We start from the raw sequence: 23,043 nt of genomic DNA, 5'->3' as shown, positions 1-23,043 counted from the left end.
GTTTACCAAGCGCTCATTTAATCTGTCCCTTTTCTTGACCTTCCTTAGGGTGGTCCTTAGTACTTAGTGTACTAAATGATGGTGATACTTGGATTCGTTGCCATGAAACAGTCTGCACACATGGATATTTACTTAGAATTTTTTATTTCTTCTCTTTCTTCCATTCATTATTATCATTGATGCCAATTTTTCTCCTCTTATATCACAGAGGAAATCACAAGAAACCTTATAGAATTAGTAGCTAATTCAATGTGGGTACTCGGTAGGGATAGTGATTCTTTATATATATATATATATATATATATATATATATATATATATATATATTTTTTTTTTTTTTTTTTTTGATAAGGATATTGTTGACAGTATAACATTGTTTTGGTCAGTCATGGGTAGAGTAGAGGTGGGAGCCAGGAAGGTAACTGACAGAGGAGTGCCCATCGTTCCACTTTCTTCTCCATAACAAACTCCGCATGTGGCCTCTCAGCATCCGAGGGCAAAAGGGCCAAGTAGACAGGGGTCTCTGCTCCTTCTTCTGGGCTTTTGATGACTGTTGGTCCACCCAGGGCTGTTCTTACCCACCCAGGACAGCAGGCATTCAGGAGGATCTTGTCCCCTCTCCTCTGCTCACTCAGGTTCCTGGCATGGATTCTGGACAGGACCGTGACACCCATCTTGGACACTGCCTATGGGACTAGTTGTATATCAGGCCAGCCCTCCTTCTGCTGTACTCCTTTCTTTGTGTCTTCCACAAACTGGATCATGAGCCCCACCAGCTCCTCCTCTGTGATGGTCTCATTCATAAATTTCTGCTGCAGTTCTGGGCTGCATGATTTAAGGGCTGCGAAGCTTATTACGCTAGACACATTCACTACTCTGCCTAAAATACAACAGAGAGAGTCATGTAGCATGGTATGCACGAGGATGATGAATACCGAAACTGCTAGCATTTGTCCATTTGGGACAAATTCCCAGTTGGCTGAGTGTTAGTGAACACTGCCTCTGTAAGTGACGGACATGATACAGTCTTGAACCTTGTCTTACCCATAATGTCTCAGAGGATGTGAGACAAATGATCTCAATCGGTCTGGGCAGTGACCAGCTGTCCCATAAAGAGAAGATCGTGCCTTATACAGGAACGTGCTAAGCAGAGTGATAGGAGGCACTCCCTGACGTCATGAGTAGAGAGCCGCTTTTCCTCATAAGCCCCCTTTGGGACCACATGGAGATCTTGTGGCCACTCGGGCAGTGTTGTATAAATAGGTGTCTACAGAACCACAAAGAGCTGATCACTTAACTGAGGGCCTCTTGAAGGTGAGCAGACTGCATCGGGTCTGGTAGATTGTCACCGTGCTCTCGGTAGGAAAAACAAGTCTCCTCAGTGGGCTGAACTGCAAGGGTTTTCTCCTTTTGGGGTTGTTATTGGCTCAGAAGGAGTGACTAATGTCCTGGCAGTATGGTCATGGAAAGGAGCTGTGGAAAACGAATCTGTTAAATGGATGCTTTTAAGAGAAATGATGTTGGTGCTAAAACATGGATGACCCCTAAGAGCGTTATTCAAAATTAAAAAGCCAGTCACAAAAGACCGCTCATGGTGTGATGCTCCATACATGGGATGTCCGGAAAAGGAAATGGAGGGAGAGAGTGTAGATTGGTGGTTGCTTGGGGCAGGGGGGATGGGGGAACAGAGGGCTGGTAGCTAAGGGCACCGGATCTCCCTGGGCTCTGGACAGTGTGCTAATCTAGAAGCAGTGGTGGTTGCATAACTCTGTCCATTACTAAACTCCGCGGAGTTGGATATCTGATGGGGGAAGCGTCCGATATGTGAACTGTATCTCAATAAAGCTGTTAAAAGTGTAAACATTACAGAGTTCCCAATAAGTCGTTTTTGAAAGTATAGTTCTTATTTATAACACTGTACTTATATTGACATGAGTAATTGTTTACAGTTTTTATATTGAAATGAGTATTTTCTTAATATCTTTTTCAAAATAAATGCATAGTGTAATTAAAGAGAAAGAGAAGGAGAAGTGTTTATCACTTTAGAGAGTGTATCCTTTAATTCGAGAATATGAATTTAGGGGGATGGGGGGAATGCCATGGAATGTGGGAAAGGACATACATGGCCGAGATACTGACTGCCTGGTGAAGACAATGGGGGCACCTGGTGGTTGTAGATTCTTGCTTTTTTTTTTTTTTTTTTTGTGGCTCATTAATTCAGTAAAACTCTATTATGAAGAAACGATTTAATGAAGAATCAACATCTGCTATCCCTCATTGTCCTTAGGCTCACAGTTGTCTTGTTTTCTCCTTCCATGCCAAAAACCAGAGCAAACACGGGCCTTGGAATGTGTTCTGCCCCCACAGAGAACTGACGAAGTCATTCAGGATTTTCTTTCTGTCTTAGGTTGTGAAGTATGGGAGAGGAGGGACGGTATTGGCTTTTGTTGTGCTAGTTATGATTTCTCCCAGATAGTCTCCCTAAAGGGAAAGTCCTGGTAACATGGCCGCAGTGGCTGCCATCCCCTCAAGTAATGGAAGAACTCTCCTATGTCAAAAGGCAAGAAAACCCTGCTTTTCCACTGAGAAGACAGCCTGCATTTCCATGTCCATAAAGTCTAGTTTCCCTGAGGCAAGATGAATTGTTTGATGAGAACCTGCCTTAGCAAATGCAGGGGAGCACTCACTCCTCTTTCTGGTCCAAGGCCAACACACAGCATGGACCAACACTGTTCAGTCAGTGAGGAAAATTTCTCGGCCAGAAGTCATTTTTGCCTCCTAAGGGAATACCTGTAGGATGTGTGGTGGTGGCACAAGGAACTCCATCCCACTCAAGTGTTGTGATGAGTGAAGGAGTCGGTGATATCTGAGAGAGCTGTCCTTTGGATACCAGTGAAGCCAGTGTTCAAAGAAGTTGTAGAAATTTCCAGGACAGAAGAGGAATCAGGGGCAGAACAGAGTCAAGTGTACCTGCATGTCGTCGGTTCATGCTAGAGATCTTAATCTTTCTAAAATCATCAGCTTGTCTTAATGAGTGTAGTAAAAGGGTGGTGGTTCCCTGCATCACGTTCTCGTGGGGAAGTATTACAGTAGTTGACAAGCAAGGAATTCAGGAGTTTGTTTTGTGCAGAGTATAGAAGGGGAAGGGAGCGGATGGGCCTGGAGTTTGGCAGGTCTGATGACAGAGATGCCTACAGGTGATGCCCAGGGCTTGGGCTTTGACCCGGAAGGACTTTTGGGAGTAAGCAAGCCCTCAGAGAGCAGAGAGAATGCCCCGAGAGGAAGAGACTGAAGAAGCCACGTGTCTAGGAGGGTGGCAAGGATACAGAAATGAAAGGCGAGTGTGTGTTGTAGAGCTGGGATGGAGGAGAGGCGTGGGGATAAAGGCCATAGGGCATCTCCTAGGACCTGGTCCCTAATCAAGTGCTGGACATGGTGACCTCATTATTCGTGGTGAGTGGGATGGTGGGGTCTGTGATGAGGGTGGTTTTGGGTAATGGTGAGTGTCATTAGGTAGTGTAGATGTTTACATGGGGGTGTAGGTTGGGGGCTGGAAGGGTGGGATTTGGGGAGGGGGTAGAGGGCACCCTGAGGAGAAGGAGAAGCAGGAAGAGAACGATGTGTGTCTGGAGCTCTGAGAATGTTCTACGCCGGTGACCGATGTTAGGGGGGCCTGAGGAGTTTGGAGAGGGAGGAGTCCACTAGTCTGAATAAAATTTCTGGGAGACAGGCAGAGGGAGGAGAATGGGTCGAGAAAGAATCCTCAGGGAATTTCCCCTGTGAGTGGCATGGAGTCAAAAAAAGCCTCTCTGAGGAGAGATTTCAATGAGGACTTGAGGAAAGGACAGAGCCAGTTGTGAGGATCAGGGGTTCAGAGGGCGCTGGTGACTGCAGGACGAGTGTGTAAGAGTCCTGAGGCAGATGGCACCTGTCTAGGTGGAGACACAGCAGTCAGGCTGGTGTGGCTGAGCAGGGAGAGGGGCCTGGGTCTGTATTCGGAACAGAGAGGCAGGGGCAGATCATACCAGAAACACCACAGCTTGGGCCCCTGATGAGGCTCACCTTGGGCTTTCATTAGAGGCAGCAGTTCTGTGCACACAGCTCGGGTACCAAAGAAGTTTGTTTTCATAGTCACTTCTGCTGGAATGTGAAGGGGTGTGGGATCAGCAGCTGTTAGGTGAGGGGAGAATAGATTAATGAATAGAGGCCATGGGAGAGGATTCCAGGAGTGACAGTTACATGTTCTTGGACGTGCAACCTGGTGCATTGTCATTAATCTCTGGGCTAGTGAGCTGTAATTTCCCAATGTGACGTGTGTGGTTTAATGCCGTGTAGCTTGGCAAGTTGGCATCATTCCAGGAAGTTAAGCGGAAAGTGCTGTTGGGATTTCTGTGTCTCTCTGTTGGCGGTTCGCGTTTATCACAAAATAATTTAAACATTCACTGAAATGCTCTGATCCAAACTGAATTAAACTTGCAAAAATCTCCGTCAGGTCCCTGAGATTAATCCACGGCAATGCCACGGAGCTCTGGGCTTAAAACCTTGCCACCGCCAGAGGCTTCTTCTCTCCCTGTGCCTGCAGTCTAGCCTCTCTCCCTAGGGAGGCCCTTCTCGACCCCATAGGAGCTCTGACCCTCCAGCAGCATTCAGGGACCACGCCCAACCCCCACGGGAAGTGCCCTGAGAGAAGTCTCCAGCCCTAAGTCTTCCCGGGTCCTTACTCTTGAATACGATGCCCGCGTTGTTGACCAGCACATCCAGGCCCCCGAACTCTTGCGCAGGAAGTCGCGCAGGACCCGGATGCTCTGCAGGTCGTCGATGTCCAGCTGGTGGAAGCGGGGACTCAGGCCCTCGGCCTGGAGCTGCTGCACAGCTGCCCGGCCCCGCGCCTCGTCCCGCGCCGTGAGCACCACGTCCCCCGTGAACTGCCGGCACAGCTGCTGCACGATGGCGAAGCCGATGCCCTTGTTGGCCCCGGTCACCAGCGCCACTCGGGGGGCTGACGCCATGGCGGTGTGCAGCGCAAGCACTGCCCTGTGTGCTGAGCAGATGGTGCTGTGGGCCCCACGGAGGGCTGGCGGTGCAGAGGCTGACAAGGACAGAGATGCCAGTGCACCTGTGCTCTAGGATCCAGCACTGTGGCTCCCAGTGCCCAAGGCCCCGCCTCAGTCCCTCCATTGTAGGAGGGGCCAAATGTTCCAGTTGTGTCCCTCCATCAGCTGCACCTTGAACCCGGCCGAGATTCTACCCTCTCAAGTTCCCTCTTTTGAGGCAAACAATGGCTCAGGTTGGACTGAAATGCTCGCGAAAGGTGGTTGGTGATGGGATAAGGGGGCTAGGGATTCACAGTAGTTGACCTAAAATAATTTTGGGAAAACCACAAAAGGGAAAAAGGAGTGGAGACATTGTCTCGGGAATGTGTCCTTTCTCTGCGGAATGGGAATGCTTGGGTTTTTCCGAGGTGCATTGAAATTTCTGGCGTGGGGAAAGTGCTTCTGAGGGTAGAGGTCCCCTTCCTTTCGTAGGAGAAACTCAAGGAGGAGAAATAGAGAATCAGTCCTGTGCTGAGACTTGGCTGTGGGCTGGGCTCTCCCTCTGTGTGATTCTGAGGATCTCCAGGTGGGAGGGGATGTTTATGAAGCCGCTGGGGGCCAAGGTATTGATTGGAATGTTGGATTTAGGGGCACCTGGGAGGCTCAGTCGTTAAGCATCTAGCTTTGGCTCCAGGCGTGATCCTTGTGTTATGGGATCAAGCCCCACGTCAGGGTCCTCTGCTGGGAGCCTGCTTCTTCCTCTCCCACTCCCCCTCCTGTATTCCCTCTCTGGCTGTCTGTCTGTCTGTCAATCAATCAGTAAATAAAATCTTTAAAAAAAAAAGGAATGTTGGATTTAATGATTACATAATCCCATTGGTCTAAGGTGCCTACTTTATGGGTTAGTTGAGGTTCACAGTTCAGAAGTATTTTATATATTGAGGTGTTATTTTTTAAAATATCAAGGCAAAAAGACCTATGTGACCTCAGAGTATTTTTGCAAATTTGCAGTGGAGATCCTGTGTGTTCTTGTTGACATCAATAATCCTCATTTGTCAGTTTAGAAACGCAAATAGGAAAAGAAGAGAAAAATTAAATGCAAAATAACAGGGAGGAAGTTTTCAGCGTTTTTGACATGAAAAACTTGAAAAATAAGGACCCTACCCTTGCTTCCAGGGTCTCTCACCTTTCATTTGGGTGAGGCTGAAAACCCCTGGCGTAGAGTGAAAAATAATCAGTATAGAAGAGGCACCTTTCCAACATGCATATTCCTGTGAAGGGAGGCATGCGGTGGACGTTCAGTCAGGCCCACCGGGAGCCTGGCATGGATGGGGCGGTAAGAATCTTCTCGTCACACTGGGGTCTTGGGCCTCACTCCCGGGCACTCATCACCACACACAATCCATACTCAGTTTTCTCCGTTGTCTCAGAGGGCCCTGTGGATGTGTCTATGTTCCCTCTGCCATTTCACACTTGGTAATTGTTTTTCTTCCCAGTGCGTTTGATAATCAGAGACCACAGGGGTGTCTTCCCTTCATGGTGTCGTCCATGCTCTACTCGAGGCCTGTACAATGGGCTGCATGCCACGTCCAACCTTGCTCTTGGTTTGTATACTGTCTGTGGTTACTTTCGTGCTACAACAGCAGACCTGGGGAGATCGACAGGAGCGTGTGGCCTGAGAAGCCAAACATATTACTCTCTGCCTCTTGTGTAACGTGTGCTTACCCTTGAGTGAAACTCCGACTGCTCCTGGTCTTATTAGGTGTAGTGCACTTCTCAGCTGGCTCAGCATAGAAAGAGTCTGCACAAATAGGCATGGATAGAGAACATTTATTCATCCCCGGGGTTCATTATTTCACTGATTTTATTTATTTTGTCCCTGATCACAGCGGAAAAAAAAAAAAAAAAATCTTCCCTGAGTTAGTAGGCTCCTCAAATTGAATACTCAGCAGGGATATTTTATATATATATATTTTTTCTGAGGATAGGGAAATTATCGACAGTAGAAGAGTCCTTTTGGTCAAAGGAGGGGACTATCATAAGGGATCCATGGACGGATCCGTGAATGAAGCTCACCATTTTTCCACTTTCTTCTCCATAACAAACTCCCCATGAGGCCCCTCAGCATCTGAGGGCAAAAGGGCCAAGTAGACAGGGGTCTCCGCTCCTTCCTCTGGGCTTTTAGTGGCTCTAGGTCCTGCCATGTCTGTTCTCACCCACCCAGGGCAGCAGGCGTTCAGTAGGATCTTGTCCCCTCTCCTCTGCTCACTCAGGTTCCTGGCATGGATTCTGGACAGCACAGTGACACCGATTTTTGTCACTCCATAGGCGGTGTCAGGCCAGCCCTCTTTCCTGTGCACGCCTTTCTTTGTGTCTTCCACGAACTTGTTCATGAGCCCCACCAGCTCCTCCTCGGTGATGGTCTCGCTTCTAAACTTCTGCTGTAGTTCTGGGCTGCAGTTTTTAAGGGCTCTCAGACTCACCATGCTAGACACGTTCACCACTCTGCCTAAAATACAACACAAAATGTCATGTAGAAAGACACAGGAATGACGAATAGCAATTTTGCTAAGATGTTGTTGGAGAAAATTTCCACTTGAGACTTCATTAATTTGCTATGAGCGTTAACGAGGACTGTCTGTGTGAGTGACGACTATGATACGGTCTTGAAACTTGTCATACCCACAGTCTCTGATGATGCCTGAGAAATACTCTAAGGGGGAGGAACTGAGCAGGTGTTCTGCGGGAAAATGGAAACGCTGTAAAGAACCTGCTAAGGAGAATGTAAGAAGACATTCACTGCTTTCAAGAGTGGATGACCTCTTTCTCCCTCAGGCCACCTTTGGGACCACCTGAGGATCTTATGGTCAGTGGGGAGGCGTCTACAATCAGGTCTGTACAGACCAGTAAAGAGCTGAATGGTGTAAGGAGGGCCGTTCCATCTGGTTTGGAAGGCTGCTATTTTGTTTGAGGATGGTAAGGACAGATTATTAGCCTGGTCTGACTTGCATGGTGATGAGTCTATGATGGGGATTTTATGAACTTGGGAGTGTGTTATGGCCTGAGAATACAGTCATGGAGAGAGGCAGTGGAAAACCAGGGGACTGAAAGAGATCTGTGTAGGGGCATGGGCTTATGGAAGTCAGTGGGGCAATTCAGGGGGCAGATTAAAGCTGGACATGTCAGTGCCCCTCAGAAGAACCCTTCCCAGGACTGGAATGGGAGTGGAACCAGCAAGTGGATATCCTGTTGTGCCTGTATGAAGTGGCCATCTAGTCCGTGAGAGGAGTGGAAATGGGAGAGCTGGAGCAATGCATGCAGAGCTGGGGTAATTGTTGACATGGACTCGTGCACCCTGTGAGGCAAAAAATGCTAATGACTCTTGTGTTTCTCAGCAAAAGAGACAAAGCCTGGAGATGGTTATGGGAGAGATGGCCCAAGGGGAAGGTCCTGCACAGAGCTGGCAAGTTGGGTGGAAGGTAGTAGCTTGAGAGGCTCCAAATGGGTCCGGACGAGTCAAGGCACTATTATGGACCAAGCTTTGGTTAAACCCAGAAGATGCCAGTGTTCAAGCAGTATAGCGGGATGAGAACAGAAGATGCTGCAACTTTTTGGACTAAGGTGTTACATTTCTGCAGGCCAAGCAACACGTTCTCTTCTGCAGACAAGTGTTTCCACAGAGAACTGGAACAGGCCTCTGGATCCCCGGTTGTCTCAAACACGAGATAAAGGTACGTGGGGCTTAGACACATTCACTGCACGTATTCACACTCAGCATGAGTGGGGTGGGTGCCAAGGGACCATCCCACTGGACAGATTCCTCTGCTTCGCTGGGGACTCTGGGGAGAGGGTGTGGGGGAAGATGCTAACTTGACCTTACAGTTCTTCCCTACATTATCTCAACTTCCTTTTCTTCCCACTCTTACCGTGGTCCCAGGACCAGGGCTGCAATTGTGGAAATGGGAAGCAGGGATAATTTTGAAAGAAGAAACTGTATAACTATAGCTTTAAGTCCTTATGTGGGAATTCCTAAGGGAATAATGGAGCGAATTGTCTCTTCCCCCACCTGGGAAACCTGGATGACAGTGAACATAGCTGTGGTTAAAACAATCCACTCATTCTAGACTTATGCAGCCTTTTCCTATAGTAATGGGAGTGGACTGGAGGGAAGGCACTCCTTCGACTAGTATCATTGCAGGTAATCAGGACCAGCACAGAGGCTGAACTTGATGTCCCTTTGAAAGGTGAATGGGGATGTCAGGTGGAAGAGGGAGGTGGGAGGAGGAGGAATGAGGATAATGCATGAGCAGGGGGTTATGCAACAAGAGACATCCAATATTACAGCCCGGGGTGGGGGGCAGTACAGGTGCCCCATCCATGTGGAAATGTACCACTGGTGTGAGGCTGTCAGCAACTCTGGCCACATGTGAGTGTGCAGGCCTCCTGGCGACCATGAGGAGGGGTCTTCCCCCAGGCTGGACAGGTCTGGGAAGACATCCTGAGGAGCGTGAGTGGCAGGAAGAGAAGGATGTGTGTCTGGAGCTCTGGGAATGTCTAGGCAGGTGACCGATGTTAGGGGGGCCTTAGAAGTTTGAAGAGTGAGGAATCCACTAGTGTGAGTAAAATCCGTGGGAGAGAGTGTGAGGGAACAGAAAGGGTCCAGGTAGGAATCCTCAGGGTTCTGCACCTGTGAGTGGCACGGAGTGAGTAAAAGGCCCTGTGAGGAGAGATCTGAATGACGACTTGACGGATAAGACAGGCAGTTGTGAAGGAGAGGCCGGACAAAGGGCACTGCTGATTGCAGGATGAGTAAGCGTTCTGAGGCAGAGGGGCACCTGTCCAGGTGGAGACACAGCAATCAGGCCGGTGTGGCTGAGCAGGGAGAGGGGCCAGGGGTCTGTAGGTGAGGCCAGAGAGGCAGGGGCAGATCATGCCAGAAACACCACAGCTTGGGCCCCTGATGAGGCTCACCTTGGGGTTTCATTAGAGGCAGCAGTTCAGTGCACACATCTCGAGTACCAAAGAAGTTTGTTTTCATGGTCACTTCTGCTTGAATATCAAATGGTGTGGGATCATCAGCTTCCGGGGGAGAAAGAGAGTAGTGTTAATAGTAGCCTTGTGGCAAAATTCCACAGAATGACATATATTAAATAAGTGCATGTGAAATCTGGTGAAATGTGTAAAACTGGCATCTAGTTAACAGTATGTTGCACTGACAATGTTCTTATTTTAATATGCTGTAGTGGTATAAGATCACACCATTGGGGGAGGCTGGGTGAAGAGGTGGTGCACAGGTGGGATCTCTTGTTAACAAATTTGTGCAGTTTTCTTGTTTATTTCAAAATGCAGTAAAAATAACCCAGCTGCCCCCAAATCCAATCTTAGAGAAACACTCTGACAATCTCGAAAAAGTCCCCAGGAATCGGAGGAAACACAAAGGTCACTCAGGCTGATAAGTCCTGCAATTTCTGTTGGACTCTGTTGGTGCTGCAGCGCTGTCTGTCCATCCCTCCTCCCTCCCTAAGGAGCCATTTTGGATGCCACAGGCGTTAGGAGCCCGACCGCATGGATTCCCCAACAGATGGAGCTCACCCTGGTAGGGGGAGCTCCGGGGGTCCACGTCCCCTCCCAGCTCCCATCCCCTTACTCTTGAAAGCGATGCCCGCGTTGTTGACCAGCACGTCCAGGCCCCCGTACTCCTTGCGCAGGAAGTCCCGCAGGGCGCGGATGCTCTGCAGGTCGTCGATGTCCAGCTTGTGGAAGCGGGGACTCAGGCCCTCGGCCTGGAGCTGCTGCACGGCCGCCAGGCCCCGCGCCTCGTCCCGCGCCGTGAGCACCACGTCCCCCGAGAACTGCTGGCACAGGTCGCGCACGATGGCGAAGCCGATGCCCTTGTTGGCCCCGGTCACCAGCGCCACTCGGGTGGCTGACGACATGGCTGTGTGTGTGTGAAGGAGGGGACGCGCAAGAAGTAGTTGCCCGGAGAGCGGACCAGCGGAGCTTGTTCAGCACAGTGCCTCGGTTTGTGGGCAGGGTTCGGTGCGCCTGCGCGAGGCCAGAGGTTGCTAGGTGCGCCCCGGCAGATCGCGCCCCCTTAGGGCGTGGCTTCCCGTGACCCTCCCAAGGTCGGTGGAGAACTGGAAGGTCTAATAGGTCGGTTTATAAACCTGGGGGTGGGTGGCCGTGGTTGCCCTGGCGACAGCCCTGCCCTGCTGCGGAGGTAATCGTTCTAATTGGCCAAGTCAGTCAGTGAACTTTTATCTCTGGTTTTCCATGAGTTTTCCTGGTATTCTCCCAACAATGAAACTAGTTGTGTGTGCACTTGAGGAAATAGCGTAGTTTTCCAGACTTTTTTTTTTTTTTACCTGATGCTTAAAAAAATCTCTTGAACTGAAGTCTTTGGAACTATAGTTGTGAAAAAAGCTGCTAGTAGCATGGCAAGGGATCATGTGTGTGTTGTTTTCTTCCTTAAGTATGTGAAAACAAATCTATTTACTAATCCTGGCTGGTTTTTACATAATAGTGGGGAGCATTCACTGATAAGTCACAGGATTACCTCCCTAGATGTTTGCAGGATCATCAAGTTACTGGTATCCAGGTCCTGCAAGGTAGGGGTTTGAGGGGGATTTGAAGCCCTTTCTCACACTCAAAATAGCTTGTCAGGGTCCATCTTATTATCCTCATTTTAAAGTGAGGAAATGGATCCTCAGGAAGTTTGTGAATTAATTTGGTGTTGGGAAATGATTTTTCTTTCTCTTATTTCCATTCACCCGGAGGAATAGGGACTATTAAATCCAGTCTCATTTGTGTACTGTCCCCATAAGGGAGCCACAGCCACTAGTGGCTATTTAAATGTAAATTTAATCGAAATAATACAATTTTATATTCAGTCTTTGGTTGCATTACCTACATGTCAAGTGCTCAGTAGTCACATGTGTTAGTGGACACTGTATTGGGCAGTGCTGATCTGCAGTATTTCCATCACAACAGAAAGTTACAAGCAGTGCTTTAGATAGATTCCAATTTTGTTCCACTTTCAAGGTGGGTTTCCAAGCAGTTGCAAAAAACAAAAACTAACAATCTGGGAAAGACCTTTGCTTTCTTTGACCTAAATTTTTTTTTTTTTAAAGATTTTATTTATTTATTCGACAGGATAGAGACAGCCAGCGAGAGAGGGAACACAAGCAGGGGGAGTGGGAGAGGAAGAAGCAGGCTCATAGTGGAGGAGCCCGATGTGGGGCTCAATCCCATAACACTGGGATCATGCCCTGGGCCGAAGGCAGACGCTTAACCGCTGTGCCACCCAGGCGCCCCTTTTTGACCTAAATTTTTATTGAGATAATTGCAGATTCACATACAGTAAAAAAAAGTACAGCGATTCCTTATACTTTACCCAGTTTTCCTCTATGGTAATGTTTTACAGCACAATAGTAAAGTATCATACTGAGGATGTCAACATCAAAACAATCCACTAATCATATTCAGATTTCCTCGGTTTTATTTGTACTTAATAGTGTGTGTATTTGGATCTATACAATTTTATCACATGTAGGTTTGTCTGTCCACCACTACAGTCCAGACGTAAAACATTTCCATCAGCAGAAGGACCCCCATTGCTTTTTTATAGCCAAACATACTCTATTGTCTACCCTCTCACTCTGTATTGGCTGGAACCAGTAGTCAGTTCCTCATTTTAAAAATTGTTTTAATATGTTAACATAGATGGACTTGTGCAGTGTAACCTTTGGGGAGGTTTTTTTTTTTTTTTTCCTCCACTCAAGATAACTAAGATCTTTGTTTTGGATTTTCTTCTTTTATCCAAATGTATACTTGGTTAGTCATTTGCTGGCTTCTCTCCACATTACATCTTACTTTCTTCTATAGCTGGGTGAGCCAGTGTTAGAAGGAAGTGCGAGGAATTAAATTCACCTAGAGAGCCATTCACAGATAGCATATGGTGTGCCAGAAACTTTGGGCATGGTGAGGGCCTGCTGTTTCAAAAGGCAAATTCCAAGAGGGCTGTGAATTATATTTTCTGCCTGATTTGTTTATCCTTTTAGTACTGATCCCAACACAAGACTTGAGGTCTTTTAGTCAATGAGGCAGGACACTCAAGAAAATACAATACATAAAATATCACAGGGAAATAAGAATTTAGCATATGATGAAAGTGGTATTAACAATTAATGGGGGGAAGAAAGAATTATTCCAAAAATGGTCCTGGGGAAAGGGAGTGATAATTGCATAATGTCATCAGTTAATTTCTATAAAGAGAAAAAAGTGCTTTCTCACTTTTAAATTTACAGTTTTATAAATGCAACCATAAAATGAGTATAAGAAAATATAACTAAAATTTGTGGGAAAAGGACTTTGTAAGCATAAGAACAGGGGAAGAATCACAAAGGAAAGGACAGATTTGAGTATGGGAAACATTTTGCAACTTTTTTTGAAAACATGCTCGTTTAGAGCCAGTGAATGAAGCTCATTTGGATGATTTTTAATTTTTTTTCCCTCCTGTCAAATTTGGATCTTGACCCTGGCTGTGTGTTTGTGAGGCCCCTACCACTTTGCATATATAGCCGCTTGTCTGACTTCTGAACAACTTGAGAAATGAAACAAAGGAGGAGAGATGGAGACCCCAGATCTCTGTTGGTACTAGCTAGCTTGGAAGATATTGCTTCGTTGTGAGTCAACTCTGAGATCATTCTGGCTGCTAGATGGAGAAAGAATGTTTATCACATCTCTTAACTCATGGAATGAACTCACATCTTTACTATCCACTGGTCCAAAGTAGTTATTTTATTTGCCTGAGAGTACCCAGTTCTATGGTGTCTGTTAACATAGAAGATGTAGGAAAAACAGTCCTGTTAAATGACCAGTTATTAAGCTCTCAGGGTCTTCTCTTGCCCATGATTATTTACACTCCTAGAGCTCCACTTCTTACATATTTTGCTTGTTTTGGATGTTCAGTAAGTCTTCTTAAAAGGGTGGAGCATGGATTTTGATTCCCAGAATCAAATTGTGGCTGAGATACTTAGTAGATATGTAACTCTAAGCAATTTACTTAATTTTGTGAAAGATAAACAACACTGGATACTGTTTAACGTGGTAAGGAGAGATTTTAATCAGTAATATACTATTGAAATATGGAAGTGGGTCCAGCATGAACTGAACTCAAACTTGGATTTGTGCAGAGGTGGCTGAGTGTTTTAAAGGGAGAATGAGGGGGGGGGGGCGCCTGGGTGGCACAGCGGTTGGGCGTCTGACTTCGGCTCAGGGCATAATCCCGGTGTTCTGGGTTCGAGCCCCACATCAGGCTCTTCCGCTATGAGCCTGCTTCTTCCTCTCCCACTCCCCCTGCTTGTGTTCCCTCTCTCGCTGGCTGTCGCTATCTCTGTTAAATAAATAAAATCTTAAAAAAAAAAAAATAAAGGGAGAATGAGGGAGTAGAGGGGGAAGGGAGGTGCTTGAGTAGAGTTGGGGAAATGAAAAATTATGAAGAGTGGGTCAGTGTAAATGTCATTAGGCCAGCTGTGTGGGCTACACAGAGACTGGGAGAAGCTTTTTTTTTTTTTTGTAAGATAGAACAAGTGGCTTTAATGATCCAATTTTTATACCATGGTGTCTGCAAGTCAGTACAACTCATGGCATGAGAGATTTTCTGTACCAGCTATTGGGGCTGAACGACTCCAAAGTGACTTCAGATTTCTTTGTCTACTTGAAGTAGGATTAAAATACCGGCAGCTTTGAGCTATCAGAAACTATGTTAGTGTTTGCTTTTTAAAAATATAATTTTAACGTGTGTGTGTGTTGGGGGGAAATGAAATCAGTGTACTGAGGTTGCAAATTTTATAGGCCAAGACTGAGTTCTAGCTAGAGGAAGGCTCAGAAGAGCCTGGCTATAGAGTTTGCTCAAGGAGAGAATCTTTGCCAATTCCCATCTAGAAAATGGGGCTATCAGTGTTTTCCTCCCTCATAAAAGGAAAATACTTGTCTCTTGGGATGCTTTTCTTCCTGTCTTGAGTTCACTTGTGTGAGAATGTGATGCTTGGAGCTGCAGCAATGCTGTCTTGACACTAAAAAGAAACAAACTAACATGTGAATAGCTAACTCCCTAAGAATGGCATTGTGGAAAATTAGAGCCTTGATCCTTGATGATGGCATTGAATCACAGGTCCAAATCTGGAACCAACTATTCCCACCCATCCTTTTCTTTTCTTTTCTTTTTCTCTTTTTTTCTCTCTTTCTTCTTTCTTTCTTTCTTTCTTTCTTTCTTTCTTTTCTTCCTTCCTTCCTTCTTTTCTTTCTTTCTTTGTGCTTGAGTGGTGGGAGTTGGCAGAGAGAGGGAGAGAATCTTAAGCAGGCTCCATGCTCAGCGTGGAGCCCAATGTGGGGCTCAATCTCACAACCCTGATACCATGACCTGAGCTAAAATCAAGAGTCAGATGCTTAACTGACTGAGCCACCCAGTGGGCCCCATCCCTCCTTTACTTTTCAATAAGCTTAATTTTAGAATATATTTACTGAAAGGTTGCAAATGTAGTAGAGAATTCCTCATCAAATTCCCATTATTAACATCTATTATTTGTCACGAGTAAAAAAAGCAACATGGAACAGTAGTATTAATTAAGCTCCGTGCTTTATTTGGATTTTACTAGCTTTCCTCCTAATATTTTTCTTCTATTCCAGGACGCCCTCCAGAATACCACATTACATTACATGTAACTGTCATGTCTCCTTAGTTTTTTTGTTTTTGTTTTTGTTTGTTTTTGGTTTATGAGAGATTCTGAGTTTGCTTGTTTTCATGAACTTTGACAGATTTTGTCAAAGTACATGGTCGGGTGTTTTTGGGGTTGTTCGATATTTTTCCCAAGAAGAATTGGGATTATGGGTTTTGGGGAGAAATACCATAGAGGTGAAGTACCCTTCTTCTTCTTTTTTTTTTTTTTTTTAAGATTTTATTTATTTATTTGACAGAGAGAGACAGCCAGCGAGAGAGGGAACACAAGCAGGGGGAGTGGGAGAGGAAGAAGCAGGCTCACAGCAGAAGAGCCTGATGTGGGACTCGATTCTGCAACGCCGGGATCACGCCCTGAGCCGAAGGCAGACGCTTAACCGCTGTGCCACCCAGGCGCCCCTGAAGTACCCTTCTTATATCTGGGGAGCACGCTATCAACATGATTTATCACCATTAATCCTCATTACCTGACCAAGGTTTCTCCACTGGAGTTAATTTTCTTCCCTCTCCATACTGTAGTCTTGGGAAGCAAGTCACTAAGTATAGTGGGGAGGGGGTGGGCAGATAAATTGAGCTCCATATCCAAGAAGGATCTGTAATTCTGTAACGCTGGGACTGGGGTACCTAAGCTCAAGCAAGTGAAGTGGGGCTAGGCCGGGCCCTGGCCGACCAAGGGCGGGCGGGGCGGGGCGGGGCGGGGGCAAAGGTTGCCAGGTGGGGCCAGACGCAGGTCCCCAGGGCGAGGCGGAGGTCGAAGGACGGAGGGAGGAGGAGGGGAACTGACTGCTTTAAGGGCCGGGCGGTGCCGCGCTGCGCGCCGGAGGAGGTCCCGCCCCTCTTCTAGGGAGAGAAGGACTGCGCAGGCGGACGTTACCGAGCGCAGCTTCCCCGCCCGCGTGCCGCTGGGTTTATTTACCCCTGACCGCCCCGCCCCCTCGGCTGGGCGGGGCGGTCCCGGCGCTTCCGGGAAAGCCGGCGCAGGCGCAGGCGCACGCCAGGAGGCGGCGGCCACAGCGCAGCGGGACATCCGCCCGGCGACTGAGGGCTTAGGTTGGTGGAGGCTTGAGGCGGCGTGACTGCTCTCGGCCTCTCCCACTGCTCCTTGGGCCAGTTGCTTAACTCGCGTTCGTCTGGGCCGCTGTTCTGGGCTTCCTCGCGCGCTGGCCCCGCCGCCGCGCCGAGGTGAGCCGGAAGGACTTGCGGGGTGGCGGAAGCTGTGGGACGCGGGATACCTGGGTCCCGGCGCGGCTAGTGCTGGAGCTTTCCTTATGTTTTCACTTATTTGGTGTGAAAAGAACAGCTCAGCTCTCAGACACCCACCAGCCTGGCGTTACGCTGCGTCCTGCAGTAACCCCCCCGTCATCTGGACATCCTTCAGCGGATGTCGCTCCAGAAGCCGTGGTTGAGGCGCGCTGGGGGATGCGCAGGAGCCTGCGGCCGAGAGTTGGTCCCTCTAGGGCCCGAGGCTCAGCCTCAAGTGCGAGTCCAGGGCGGGTGGGAGCGAGGCCGGGGGTTAGCCGTGCTGTCACCGGGCGTCCGGGTGCTGGCGGGGCTCTGGGCACCGGAGGGGACGAGCGGCGTTTGGCTCCGGGACCCGGCTCGCAGCCTTTGGGTAGATCAGGGAGCCTTCCACTGCTGCAGTGGGATGTTAATAGTGCCTGAACTTCTTGTTACTCATTTCTGTCTTAGTAGTAGTGGATTTTAAAACCAGTAGTATGGTTAAAATGCACATATATGCACATAAGTAGTTTTCATGTTACGTCATTTATGTGCTCATAAATATATAAGTCACAGAACAGGAGGATACAAAAGTAATAGTAAAAGCCCCCCCCCCCGCATGTTTTTTGAGTATCCTTCCTTAAATTCTCTTGTTTTATAAATATACAGAATGTGTCAAAAGCAAACCCAAAAAGGATCATTAGATGTTCTGCAACTTTATTTTTCATTTAATATATCTTGAACATTTGGACACCTTAGCACATACCTTCTTCCTATTAATGGCTGCATAATGCTCCACTCCATTGTCCGTATCATTCTGGTGAGGTTAATGGATTTCTTTTTTTATTCTTCCAAAGAAGTAGCATGTAGAAACTATAATAGTAATTTTTGGATTTCATGACCATTTCTTTGTTCTGTCTGCTTTCTTGGCTCTCATTCCCTCCCTAATCTGTTGCAAACCCCGTTTACTTATATTGATTTCAGTATCCTGGTTCTAAGAACAAATCATTGTTTCCTTCCTATTAAAAGAGGGTCTTTTTTTTTTCTCTAAGACTTTTTAGCTGATGAGGGCTTCGTGCCTACTGTTTTTTCAAAGTGTGGTAGGTTGGTGCTTAGTTAATGTTGATTAGACTCGAGATATGTAAGTCACCAAAGCACACAGTTGTGAATCAGTTATGAGGATTTTGATGTTTAATCAGCATTTAGTAGGACCTCAAGATAAAAACTATTTTAGAAGGACCGGTATAATGGGCATTCCCTTACTGCACAAGGAATCATGATTTAGCTCACAGTATAAATGTTTTGTGTACCTAAACACTTTAGAGAAATGGTTTACCAAATAACATAAGTTTGTGTAATTAAATCCTTGTAGGTACAAAGAATAGTGATTGTCATACAATTGGAAAGAAAGGCAAAGAAAATGCTTTTTGTTCTAGATTGGGCAGCTGGACAGAAACTGCAGTTTTAGGATGAGGAAAGGAAGAGGAAGAACAAGCCGGATCAGAAGACGGAAACTCTTCAGAAGTTCTGTATCAAGAGGAGGTATAGTTTTGATCTTTTGGTGCCAGTGATGAAAAGAAGGAGTCCTTTGTGGAGTGATGTTAACAGATACATGTATCTTTTCTCAAAGACACATGGGCAATGTTCAAAGAGAATATTTCTTAAAGAATACTCTTTTTAATAGTGCCATTACGTTCTTTTAAACCCTTGTGGGACTGTGAATATATTTCCCATTGCTTCAACTTTGTCTTCTCTAGGGATGACTCCCAGGTTTCTGTGTCCAGTGCTGACCTTCCTCCTGACCTCCAGCTACCTGAAGAATATCAGTGTTTGGATATAGATTCATCATTTCAGATTCAGTGTAACAGAGTCTGAACAAGACATTGTATATGAAGTGCTTGGCCAGGTGGAAAGTACTACATAAATGCAGTCGTTACCTTTGATAAAAATTAATAAAACTGTTCCGAGTTGACCCCAAGCCTGTCAGAAACTCTTAGCTGACCCCAAGCCTGTCAGCACCAGCTGAGGCAGTCTTTTTACTATTTCTTTCTTTGCTCTCTGTGGCCAGTGTCCTAAATGTCATCTAGTTTTTCTTAGGTTAGCTTCTCCCTCTCTGTTTTACTACTGGAAGATGATTTTAGGTGGCTCTTTGCTGGTGTAGCAACACCCTTGTTTTTCTTCCCTGCTAGTTATTCCATTTGTTGCTGTGAGTCTGACTTTCCTAAGGGACTACTCATATGTTGCTTTTTTGGTTTAAAAGCCTCCAGGGATTTTTCATTCCCTTTTGCATGATATCTGTGGCCTCTATCCTACCACTGCTGTACCAGAAGAATGTTCTCTCCATGCTGCTCCCTGGGCACAGCACACAAATGTCTACCTTTACCATTCCTCATAATTCGTCAGTCTAGAACGCCTGTTTTCCTTCTCCCTGCTTATTCAGTTTTTTTCCAACCTTTAAGGCTGAGTTGAGATCTTATATTTTTAGTAACGTCATTTTCAGTTTTCACTAACATCACCCTTTGTTATGATGCTTATTGGGTGTTATTCTTAAGGACCTGTGGTTTTTTAGTTGTTTCTTATCTTATTTCCCAACTAAGTTGTCAGCTTTTGAAGTTGAAGGACATGTTGAACATTCCCCACTGTGGTTAACATAGTGCTGTGTGTATAGTAGTTGCTCATTAAATGTTCACTGATTAAATGCTGTTACCATAAAATCTATTCTCTACTTTATGGTAGGATATTTTGGAAGGCTTAAATCTTGGATCTTGGTTTGTGGGTTCTTTTTTTTTATCATGTTTTAAAAAAAGTTTTATTGAGGCATAATTGACATACAATGAATGTCAATATTAAAGTGTATAATTTGATAGATTTTGACATATATATTCACACAGGAAACTATCACCACAATCAGGATAATGAACATTTCCATCCATCTCAAAAAGTTTCCTTGTTTTCCCTTGTAATCCTTTCCTTTTGCCCCTCTTTAGCTCTACCCTCCCCTCCCCCAATCCAGGCCACCACTGATCTGCTTTCTGTCACTGTCGATTTATTGCTTTTTATAGTTTTATGTGATCATATAGTGTATCAACATATAGTATTTGGCTGCTGCTTCTTTTTTTTTTTTTTAAAGATTTTATTTATTTATTTTGACAGAGAGAAACAGCCAGCAAGAGAGGGAACACAAGCAGGGGGAGTGGGAGAGGAAGAAGCAGGCTCCCAGCGGAGAAGCCTGATGTGGGGCTTGATCCCAAAACTCTGGGATCACGCCCTGAGCCGAAGGCAGACGCTTAACGACTGCGCCACCCAGGCGCCCCATGGCTTCTTTTACTTAGCATAGTTATTTTGAGAAAATTGTGTGTATCAATAGTTTATTGGTTTTTAATTGCTGAATATATTCCATGATTTGTTTATCCTGTTGATGGGCATTTGGGTGGTTCTCATTTTTTTTGCCTGTTACAAATAAAGCTGTTATGAACATTTGTGTACAAGTCTTTGCAAGGACGCATGAATTGGATCTTGGGTAAATACCTAGGAGTAGAAAGACTGGGTCGTATGGTGCGTGTAGGTTTAGCTTTTAAAGAAACTGCCAAACTGTTTTGCGGAGTGGTTGTATGATTTCACATTTCCTTCACAGTTTATGAGAGTTCCATTTGCTCCAGATTTTCGCCACCACTTCTTATTGTCTGTCTTTTTGATTATAGCCATCCTAACGGGTATGAAGTACTACCGTATTGTGGTTCTGATCTGTATTTTCCTAATGACTGGTCTGCTTATTTGCCAGTTACCTAGGTGTTCTTTGGTTGACTGTGTAGATCTTTTGCCCATGTTTTTTATTAGCTGGTTTTCTTTTTTTCTTTTCTTTCTTTTTTTTTTTTTTTTAAAGATTTTATTTATTTATTTGACAGAGAGACAGAGACAGCCAGCGAGAGAGGGAACACAAGCAGGGGGAGTGGGAGAGGAAGAAGCAGGCTCATAGCGGAAGAGCCTGATGTGGGGCTCGATCCCATAACACTGGGATCATGCCCTGGGCCGAAGGCAGATGCTTAACCGCTGTGCCACCCAGGCACCCCTATTAGCTGGTTTTCTTTTTCTTTTTCTTCCTCTTCTTTTTTTTTTTGCTTTTTAAAATTTTGTTTTGTGGTTATGGTAAGTAAGGCATTACTTTCCATTACATCTCTCTGGCTCTTGTTTGTACTTGTGGCTATTGATTTCTGCACGTTGATTTTTTTTTTACTGCAGTGTCTTGGTATGAATTCTCTTCTATATATTTTTTGTACCTTTATTCTTTTATAATTTTTTGAGCTGAAAATACTAATTTTTATTTATTTATGATGTTTGATTTTTGAAATTCCAGTATAATTAACATACAGTGTTCTACTAGTTTCAGGTGTACAATATAGCAATTGAACAATTCTGTACATTACTCAGTGCTCATCAGGATAAGTGTACTCTTCATTCCCTTCACCTCTCTCACCCATCCCCCTGCTCACTTCACCTCTGGCAACCATTGTTTGTTCTCTGACTTTGAGAGTCTGTTTTTTAGTTTATCTTTTTTTCTTTGTTTATTTGTTTCTTAAATTCCATATATGAGTGAAATCATAGGATATTTGTCTTTCTCTGACTGACTTATTTCATTTCGCATTGTACCCTCTGGATCCATCCTTGTTGTAAATGGCAAGATTTCATTCTTTTTTTGGCTGAGTAAAAATCTGTTCATCTCTTGATGAACACTTGGGTAGCATTCATATATTGTCTATTGTAAGTAATGCTGCAATAAACATAGGGGTCTACATATCTTTTGGAATTAGTATTTTTGTATTCTTTGGGTAAATACCCAGTAGTGCAACTACTGGATCATATGGTAATTCTGTTTTTAATTTTTTGAGGAACCTCCATATCATCTTCCACAGTGGCTGCACCAGTTTGCATTCCCACCAATAGCGCCCAAGTGTTTCTTTTTCTCCACGTCTTCACCAACACTTGTTGTTTCTTGTGTTTTTGATTTTATCCATTCTGACAGGTGTGAGATGATATCTCATTGTAGTTTTGATTTGCATTTTCCTGATGGGTCTGTTGGCCATCTTTGTGGTTTCTTTGGAAAAATGTGTTTTATTTTTCTTGACTATTTTTCTTGACTACTGAGAGTTCTTTAAATATTCTGGATACAAAGCTTTTATCAGGTGTTTTGCAAATATTTTTAATCATTCTGTGGCATTTTTTTTGAAGAACAGAAATTTAAAATTTTGGTGAAGTCTTGTTTATCAATTTGTTGTTTTAAGGGTCTTCCTTTTGGTGTTGTACCTAAGAAATTTGCATAACCCAGGGTCTCAAAGATTTTCTACTATGTTTTCTTCTTGCAGTTTCATAGTTTTAGATTTTATATTTAAGTCTGTGATTAATTTTGAATTAACTTTATATATTGTACAAAATAGGAATACTTTGTTTTTTGCTTAAGGAGGTCTGATTGTTTCAGCAACATTTATTGAAAAAACTATCCATTTTCCACTGAATTGCTTTTGCACTTTTGTAAAAAATCAGCTATTCATATATGTCTGGATCTGTTTTTGGACTTTCTATTCTGTTTCATTAATTTCTTTGTTAGTCTTGATGACAGTGTTACATAATCTTGGTTACTATAGCTTTATAATAAGCTTTCAATTAGTATTTCAAGGTGGTTTTGACTGTTGTAGATGAGGAGTCACCATAATGTTTTCCATAGCAGCTGCACCATTTTATGTTCCTACCAGCAGTGCTCAAGAGTTCCAGTTTTTCCACATCTTTGCCAACACTTTTCATTTTGTGTTTTTTTGATAGTAGCCATCCTAATGGATATGGGGTGATAACACATTGTAGTTTTGATTTGCATTTCCCTGTGATTAATGATGTTGAACTTTTTTAATATACTTATTCACCATTTACATACCGTCATTGGAGAAATATCTCTTCAAGTTCTTTGCCTGTTTTTTATTTTTATTTTATTTATTTATTCTTTGCCTGTTTTTTTTAATTGGATCTTCTTTTTTCATATAGGCCTTTACAACTGTAAATTTCCCT

General features: G+C 45.0%; 1 protein-coding gene, 1 long non-coding RNA gene and 1 pseudogene across 2 annotated transcripts; 1 reads left to right on the top strand and 2 right to left on the bottom strand.

Moving 5' to 3' along the window:
* Window positions 1-364: 364 nt before the first annotated feature.
* LOC130542968 (carbonyl reductase [NADPH] 1-like) lies at window positions 365-6,740 on the bottom strand (annotated as a pseudogene).
* Window positions 6,741-6,843: 103 nt separating this feature from the next.
* LOC113260850 (carbonyl reductase [NADPH] 1) lies at window positions 6,844-11,088 on the bottom strand. Its single transcript, XM_026506782.3, has 3 exons — window positions 10,681-11,088; window positions 10,005-10,112; window positions 6,844-7,542 (listed from the first exon to the last, which is right to left on the bottom strand). Exons 1-3 carry the CDS (start codon window positions 10,967-10,969, stop codon window positions 7,106-7,108), a joined length of 834 nt encoding a protein of 277 aa, XP_026362567.2. The 5' UTR covers window positions 10,970-11,088; the 3' UTR covers window positions 6,844-7,105.
* Window positions 11,089-16,758: 5,670 nt separating this feature from the next.
* Window positions 16,759-20,477, top strand: LOC130542969 (uncharacterized). Its single transcript, XR_008957910.1, has 3 exons — window positions 16,759-16,953; window positions 18,426-18,531; window positions 18,747-20,477. It is a non-coding gene; the product is annotated as an uncharacterized LOC130542969 (long non-coding RNA).
* The last annotated feature ends 2,566 nt before the right edge of the window (window positions 20,478-23,043 follow it).

This window comes from Ursus arctos, unplaced genomic scaffold, assembly GCF_023065955.2.
Source record: "Ursus arctos isolate Adak ecotype North America unplaced genomic scaffold, UrsArc2.0 scaffold_60, whole genome shotgun sequence".
Classification (NCBI taxonomy): domain Eukaryota; kingdom Metazoa; phylum Chordata; class Mammalia; order Carnivora; family Ursidae; genus Ursus; species Ursus arctos.
This window is presented reverse-complemented; position numbering and strand designations above follow the sequence as displayed.

Bases quoted from the DNA above. Each gene is read 5' to 3' on its own strand.
- LOC113260850 (XM_026506782.3), bottom strand. From the start codon at position 10,969: ATGTCGTCAGCCACCCGAGTGGCGCTGGTGACCGGGGCCAACAAGGGC. The intron at 10,113-10,680 runs GTAAGGGGATGG...CTCCCCCGGAAG, and splicing joins CGCGGGCATCGCTTTCAAGA to CTGATGATCCCACACCATTT. The intron at 7,543-10,004 runs GTGAGCCTCATC...GTTGTATTTTAG, and splicing joins GCCTCTAATGAAACCCCAAG to GCAGAGTGGTGAACGTGTCT.